We start from the raw sequence: 8,031 nt of genomic DNA, 5'->3' as shown, positions 1-8,031 counted from the left end.
AGTATGCCAGATATTGAGCTATCTCATTTAAAATTTTTAACAGGTTCTCATCAAACTGTATCTGAATCACTGTCTTTGAAAATTCTGAGACCAAGTAAAAAACAAACACTGGATTCAGATTAATCCAATTTAATTCAACTCAAATGAAAAGAGTACCAAATTTAGTTTTCAGATTTTACCAATGTAATAGAATCTGTCTGTAAGAGAAATACACAGCTTTTCCTTATAACTGAGTTTTAATGTATTAACTGATTTTAGTCAAATTGTATGTTACTAGTCTAGAAATGGAAAAGCAGTGGAACTGCTGATGCTGGGTTAACAGAACATCTGCCTGGATTCATATATTGTGCTGAACTGTGACTTAACCATGATTTAATATATAAATCACAACTGGCCAGAGTCATGCCTTGTGTTCAGCTAGAATTAAACAAATCATCTTAATGTGTTTAGTAACCAACCCCATGGCTCTCTTTTGTAGAGCAAATCAACTATAATAGCAAAGCTGAAACCCTACCGAATATTTTTCTCCTTGAAATAACTCTGTAACTGCCTTCTTCCTTTGAATAAAATTTTAGATATTTTATCATGTAAGAAATATGGAGTTAAAATCAAGTGCCGTTTCTACATATATAAGCAAAAGTCTTACCTTATGAAATGTGTATATTAATAAAGATCATGGAATGTGGAATTTGGGGCTAAAGTACTAGTGTATCATGTAACACACATTTTCCATAAAAAAGAAGAATCAAATTTCTGTTTATTAATAATTGTTTATTTCTGCTTCAAGTTTTGTGCCCTTGTTGATTCAACAATGACATCTGCAATTTGGTCCTTTTGTTGACCAAACTGGATGCTGATTAAGAAACAGACCACTTGTCCTGTTTGCTAACATGCTCTGTCTCGCTTAAGTGTTTAGACATACAGAGAAAAAACATGTCTGCGTATGCCTTTAACACTTGCAATTTACACTCAGGTGGGTAAAAGAATTAGTAAAGACAGGCTAAAGGCTGCAAAGGGCTTCTAATATATAATGGTTAAAAAAAAACCTTTGAAGTTATATTTCTTTCTTATTTTTCTTTCTTCTTGTAAACCATAATATAAATGATTTCACACAATGTTGTTTTCACTATTCCCCCCACCCCCCAATAAAAGTAACAATAGATAGAAGGCTGCTTGTTCTTAAAATACTAACATGATGTGCAATCTTCTGCTTTATCTCAATATCTTTCTCTGACCTGGTAATGCTAAAGACTGGACTGGGTGAAGAAGTAGAATATGAACTCCTGATGGATGAAAAGTTAATTATGCCTTCCTCTTACATATAGTGTCTGGTGCAATGAAGTGCTTTGCATTTTCATAGATGTGCTAAGACAAGAAGCAGGTTAAATTTTATGCTGGCATCCAATCAAGTATTGTGGAAAATCTAATGATGTTTGGGTCACAGGCACGTGGAAATTCTCTGGGTTCAATATTTATTTATACAATTGTCTGGGATAGTATTTACTATAGTTTCTCCAAAGATATTCTTGTTTCTGAATAATATAACTGACCTCCGGTTCTTACTAGAAATAGTATTTTCCAATTTCTATTAGCTCACCTCATTTCAAGTCTATTAATGACCAATTGCTTTCTTGGAAAAAAAAAGGAAGAAGATTGTAATATTTAAGGAGAATGTCTTTCATTTTTCATGAGTAAATGACACTGAATGGCACGAATTCGATTCTTTGCTGGTGCAAATTCAGGTTGAAGGTTCAGTGTAGATTCATACCACCGCATTGCCTTCTCAAACTCCTCCTGTAGGAATCCAAGATCCACAATCATCAGCATTCAAAGTAAGTTATATCTTATAATGGTATATACCAAGGGTAGGCAACCTTGGCTCTTTTACGACTCGTGGACTTCAACTCCCAGAATTCCTGAACCAGCCATGCTGGTTGAAGTCCACGAGTCATAAAGGAGCTAAGGTTGCCTACCCCTGGTATATACCATACCTTGTTATTAGGGATAGAGTGCTGAATCTCTAAGTATCTTCAAGTATTAGAATATTAAACCCAGGCAAATGAACATAACAAACAAGACTTTCTTTTTTAAAAAAAATAAAATAAAATAAAATATTTTTCCCATGTCATGGTAGATTACGTGGATTTTTTTGTAGTAGATTAATGTGTAATACTTCAGTGCAGAATATTACAAAGGTTCAACTGCAAATGCAATATTGTTACTTTCAGGGCACAACTGTACAAGTATTAATAGTCATTACTTTATATATATTCTGTCTTTCTTCCAGCTGCCCAATATGGCTAATTAGCCATTACATTATAACTTAGTACTAGTGAACAAACTTGTTTAATTCTTCCTTATTTCTTTTATTTCTTCTCCCTTTCCTTGGTCAAAATCCAAAGTGTATGTATTTCCACTTCCTCAATTAAATTTCTATTTTCTCAGTTAAATTAAACCCTATTTATTATTATACTCAACCTGGGAAGAAATAGCTGCTGACCCATATCTAGTTTTAGTAGGTATCTGTGAATGTGCACGTAAGAGGTTCTTCACTTGCACATTAATGCTACTGGAATATCCCACAGTTAAAGTACTTTTGGTGGGAGTCCTATTGTCACATATTTATACAGCCAGATGTGGATCCTTCTTCCTCTCCATTTTGAAATAGCAATGACAAAACCAAGAGAGTGAATAGCAATCACACATCTAAGATTGTGAGGTTATGTGAATTCATGGATGACTACTAGAAGAACCTCAGTTACAAATAGGTAGCTAATTCTTCATTATGTTCTCTATGGTTGAAGCCAACGATGCCAAGACTATTCTGCTGCCTACCCCGAGAACCAGTATCTAGGGCTTTATGAATGGAGAAGGCTGTGTCACTGAGGCAGCCCTGCAAAGCTCGAGATGCCTCAGGATACAGAGGGGGCACAATAGAAATGAGTACTCCTTCAATACTCCTTTGGTCATGCATTTGAGCCAATTTGTATCACAGTCTGGTGGGCTGAAACTGGGATGAACCTGGTTCAACCAGGGTTGGAACCGGCATTCTTTTCCCATGTTCCCTATAGCAAAGAAAGAGGCACATATCCTTAGGATCAGCGCTGATTGATGAAGGCAGAAGATTATGTGTATCATGACTCCAGAGATTACAGAAGAGTTAGTGTTGCCAGGATTGTGGCTCAACCATTTAAAACACATTAAGAGGAGCATGATTAAAAATGCCAGTAATATGATTCCTTATTCTAAGAGACTGCATATCATACGGGGATTCCCCGCAGGGGAACCTATGAAGGATTTAAAGGTTTTGGTCTCAAAAAGAACAGCCTAGGGCAGTGATGGCGAACCGTTTAGAGACCGAGTGCCCAAACTGCAACCCAAAACCCACTTATGTATCATTGGGTGCCGGGTGGGCGTGGCCCATGGGTGGGTGTGGCCCATTGGATGGGCGTGGCTGCGGTGGTAACGGCAGACTGGTTGGGACTAAAAAGTTCAATCAATCAATTCCAACTTTGTGAGATCTTTTTTCCCCCCACGAGAAGTTGAAATTGATTGAACTTTTTTTTTTTTTTGCACATGGCGGCAGAGGCCTTAAGCGAAAAGGTTTTATAAAACCCAGCTGAAGGCCTAGAACTGGGGCAATGGTGCGTGTGCCCAAAGAGAGGGCCCTGCGTGCTACCTATGGCATGCATGCCATAGGTTCGCCACCACAGGCCTAGGGCAGGGGTCCCCACCCCTGGTCCGCGACCCGGCACATTGGGAACCAGGCCACGCAGGCGGCATGTAGCGTGTAAAGTTGCATTTGTGCAAAGACTGCGTGTGTGCATGAAACTATCCCTTCTCCCTTCCCTGCTACTGCCAGTTTGCAGAGCCAGAAAGGTTGGGGACCGCTGGCCTAAGAGACAGGTGAAGATTCAGAATTCAATTCCAAGATAAAAGATCTCACATAGATGCTGAGAACAACTTATTCTCTCCCCAAATTAAAGTATGGGTGAGAAACCCAAAGCAAAGTTCAAAAAGTTCTGCATATTCAAATATTACATTGAGAGATGGGGTGCAGTTAAATTTATTGAAAAACTTCTTTTATTTTACAAACTGCTATTATATGCTGTTGGTATGGACTGCTGTTTCTTGTTTTAAAACGTGTCTATCACTCAAGACTCAAGATGCTATAAAAAGAAATGAATCAGAATTTAGCAATTATTTACTCACCATTGCTACATAAACATTAGCCAAGGTGAAATGATTGACGACAAAGTGTGGGGCAATTTCTACTGCCATTGTAGCCACAATGATAGCATCATTCCAAAGCTTTGCGTTGTGGAAGATATTTGCTAAACTTATAAGAGGCACATCCTGAAAAGAAGAAAAGTGGAACAAATCCAGTAAGGGGTAATTTTTTTTTTTAAAAAAATCAAGCTATTTAAAATAAAAAAATATTTAAAAAGTCAGCACAGTATATTTTGTTCCTGATATACAGATTTTAGTAAGGGAGAAAAGATAGTGTTCCATGCAAAAGTTGTCCTGCTTTAACCAACAAAGTGTCTACGGAAAAAATGTCTGCAATTAACATCAATCAATTAAACCAATGAAGATAAGAGGACACTTTTTTTTTAAAGTGACACTTAAAAAAATCAATTCATTTCTACATAATAGATGGATCTTAAATTTGTTCCGCTTATTAGGGAAGTGAGATTATAGTTCATTCAAAATTTGTTCTTCTATCTATTGTAAACCTAATTAGACTGGACATTCACTTGCAGGGGTCTGCCCCCCCCCCCATTTAGCTCCAATTTGTACTTTGAATTCCTTTGGCTTATTTTTTATTTGGTGCAGAAATAGAACAGCCAGAAAAGTTACCCTGCTTTTGTGAAGGTAGTTTCCCATTTATATATTTTATCAAAGTGTTGATGACAGACCATATAAAGTTGATTATTCCATAATAATTTTATATGGACATCATTATAAAATCCTTAAAATCAGTGAAAGCATATATACTGCTAAATATAAAATGAAAACTATAATCACAGACATATTGTCTCCAGTATTATTTATTACACCCACCTTCATGTAATATGGTGTGTGATGTAAGGCTTGCCGCAGGCAATCAATTGCTTTCTTCCCTTGACCTTTTACCCTCCAGTAAAGGGCTGCCATGCTGGAAAGGATCCAAGAAGTTTGATTCTGGCACAAAACACAAGAAAGAAGGAAAATGTCACCAGGTGTTTGATTCCATTTGTTTCATGCTTTTACTATTTTTCACTACCACTCCAGTCTTATTCAAATATCTAGAAACTCAGAACACCTCTTTGTACAGGGAGCCATACTGTCAGAGCATGTATGTCGAACTTTATTATGCTTACAAGTAATTTAATTTTTATTTCAAGATCAAAACTTTGATTTTTGCTTAGCAGCGAAATACTGCCACTTTGTGGTGACTAAAAACCAATTCCTTAAGAATCTGTTTTTGAACTAGTGGGTGCATTTGGAATGTGGAAACTACAGTGGTGCCACTCTCACAGAACGGTTCTTGAAGTGCTAGACCTTGTCCATTCAGTCAATAGCTACTGAAGTGGAAATCAAAAACACTGCTATACTAAAGTATAAAGTAACTTCTCCAAGAACTTCAATATAAAGCAAAGATGTAGTCTGAGCCCAAATAGCCAAGACATACCGTATATGCCGGCGTATTAGGCGACCCGGCGTATAAGACGACCCCCGTCTTTATAGCCGGGCCGCATTCCTAGAACGTCATCTTATACGCCGGAAACTACCAGTATTTCCGGCGTATAAGACGACTCGGCGTATAAGACGACCCCTGTCTTTGGCGCCGATTTCAGCGCTCGTGGAAGTCGTCTTATACGCCGGCATTTACGGTATATTTACCGCACAAAACACAACAAAACACTATTCCACAAAAGGCAAGCAGCCGATCCTCAGATAATATCTATATCTATATATATTTATATAGGCAAAACTTCCAGCTACACATTTCCACAAGAGGGAGATGAGACATGCATCCTGCTCACAGAAAAATCAAAGCACAAAACAGACTACAGGCCAATATCAATAAATGAGCACTTATTCCACAAACACAGATCAGTGGAAAGACATGGCCGCCCTACTCTAGCCTATAGGATGTTCTGTACTTGTACCCTACTGGTGTATTTTTTACACATTTCACAACAAAAAAAATCATCTGCAACTTTTACTTTCTAATAAATTTTCTTGGAAAAAATAGTCTAGTGTTAGAGATGCTTTGCTTTGAAAATTAATAATTACATAATAGGTAGATTGATAAATAAAAGCAGGAATCCTTGAAAGTTCTAAGGGAGGTCAAGAATCCCAAGTATTTTGAGAGCCTTTCTCCAAGGGAGTGTCCGGAAGTAGTAAGATGATGGAGTGAGGAGGCAGATAGGGAGCTCGGGATAGACACTAAGTACAGTACATGGGTATTCTTTTCAGGACAAAGAACTGGTGGTCTCCCTAAAAAACTGCATGGTTGTGTGAACTGCTTCGAGACTTTGACATACTCCAAAAAAGAAATAAAAAGATGTCTGTTAGAGATCAGTCTGAATCATTAGATACAGAAGGTGAAGACCTTGATTGGACTAAGTTATCAGCGGACATCAGGTGAGGAGCTACAGGTCAGGGTGGATTTAAAGGCTTTTTTACTAGTGATTTAAATTGACTTGATTTAAATCACTAGTAAAAAAGCCTTTAAATCATAATTTTTAAAGAGCTCTTCTGACCTGCTGTTGACTCACCAGCAGTCCCATTCACTTTAATGGGACGGCTGGTGATGCGGCAGTGACACAACAAGGTGAGGGATGTGGCAGGGAAGAGGTGAGTGGATGCCTGCTAACTGGCGCTGCCATGATGGATCTGAAATGACAGGTGCTCTTTAAATGGAAGGACTCATTCTTGCTGGTAGATAGAATCTTTAATATTATTTGCAAACAAAATGAAGGTTTCCTATTTAGAATAATAAGCTGTCAGGTTAGTAAAACAGCGATATCAGAACTGATTTTAGATTAATAGGTTAATCACATGTAGTTGGATAACTATTCAAATTCTTTTATTTAACTAAACCAATTAGAGCCTAGTACAGATGTATTTCTCTTCAAACAATCATACAGTTTGTAATGTACATAAATTTGCAAAACAATGGGATAAAGGAATATTCCTGAACTTTGTTTTATGATTTATCTCATAGTTACTGTGAAACTGTGTGAATGCATCAATGCAGTGCATGTTATCTCAGCTTGCAGAGCTTGGGTTCATTGAATGAATTTACCAAAAATGTAAATATTGCAGAATATACAGCCTCATGCTACATAACTAAGCTCTATTTCATGCTTAATAAACTAAATTATTAATGTATCTTAAATAGAAAACTATATTTAGATAGATTTTTACTCCAAAAGCATTTTATTAAAATAAATTTGATAAAAATAAAAAAAAATCCGATTTAAATTAATTTTTTTGATTATTATTTATTATTTTTTAAATCACTGATTATTATCCACCCTGCTACAGGTACAGAATAAGTCACTGGACTCACAGCTAGAGCTAGGCAAAGTCCTGAGCCCAGCAACAAATTGCAAATTATGAACAGAATATCTAAGGAACAAAACCCATCTACCTACAAGAAAGTGTGACTCGATCTGTTAAGATGGTGGTAAGGGTTTTATAAATTGATAAATTGATTTCATGACTGGCTCTAAGTGGCAAACTACGTTCAAATTTCTTACCCTTGATTCTGTCTGTATATTGTTGCTGGATTACCTAGAACCCTCCCTTTTTATGACCCTGTAATCCCTTAATTCGGGGTAGAGTTGGGATGGAGCTGAACTTGCCAGAAGTCCTTCTGCACACCACATGGAGTTCGCAACAGATATTTTTTCTTTGCATCCTAGGAGAGAAACATTTGCTGCTACATAGGATTAGACTGGCTCTTACTGGCAAACACCATTCAAATTTCTTACCCGTGACCCTGTTGGTATATTGTTGCTGGATTATTTAGAACCT

The 8,031-nt window shown here is 37.1% G+C and overlaps 1 protein-coding gene across 1 annotated transcript in view; it reads right to left on the bottom strand.

Moving 5' to 3' along the window:
• Positions 1 to 750: 750 nt before the first annotated feature.
• The window catches only part of TTC17 (tetratricopeptide repeat domain 17), a 54,306-nt gene continuing 47,025 nt past the window's right edge, over positions 751 to 8,031 (bottom strand). Inside the window, exons 23-25 of the mRNA XM_039343320.1 lie at positions 5,065 to 5,184; positions 4,213 to 4,356; positions 751 to 1,794 (exon numbers count right to left, since the gene is read on the bottom strand). Of these exons, the coding sequence (XP_039199254.1) occupies positions 1,663 to 1,794; positions 4,213 to 4,356; positions 5,065 to 5,184 (396 nt within the window). The 3' untranslated portion in view covers positions 751 to 1,662. The remainder of the gene's footprint in view (positions 1,795 to 4,212; positions 4,357 to 5,064; positions 5,185 to 8,031) is intronic.

This window comes from Crotalus tigris, unplaced genomic scaffold (assembly GCF_016545835.1).
Source record: "Crotalus tigris isolate CLP2741 ecotype Arizona unplaced genomic scaffold, ASM1654583v1 scf7180000017841.2860490, whole genome shotgun sequence".
Taxonomy (NCBI): domain Eukaryota; kingdom Metazoa; phylum Chordata; class Lepidosauria; order Squamata; family Viperidae; genus Crotalus; species Crotalus tigris.
Note: the sequence above shows the minus strand (reverse complement) of the source record. Positions and strands in the feature narration are given on the sequence as shown.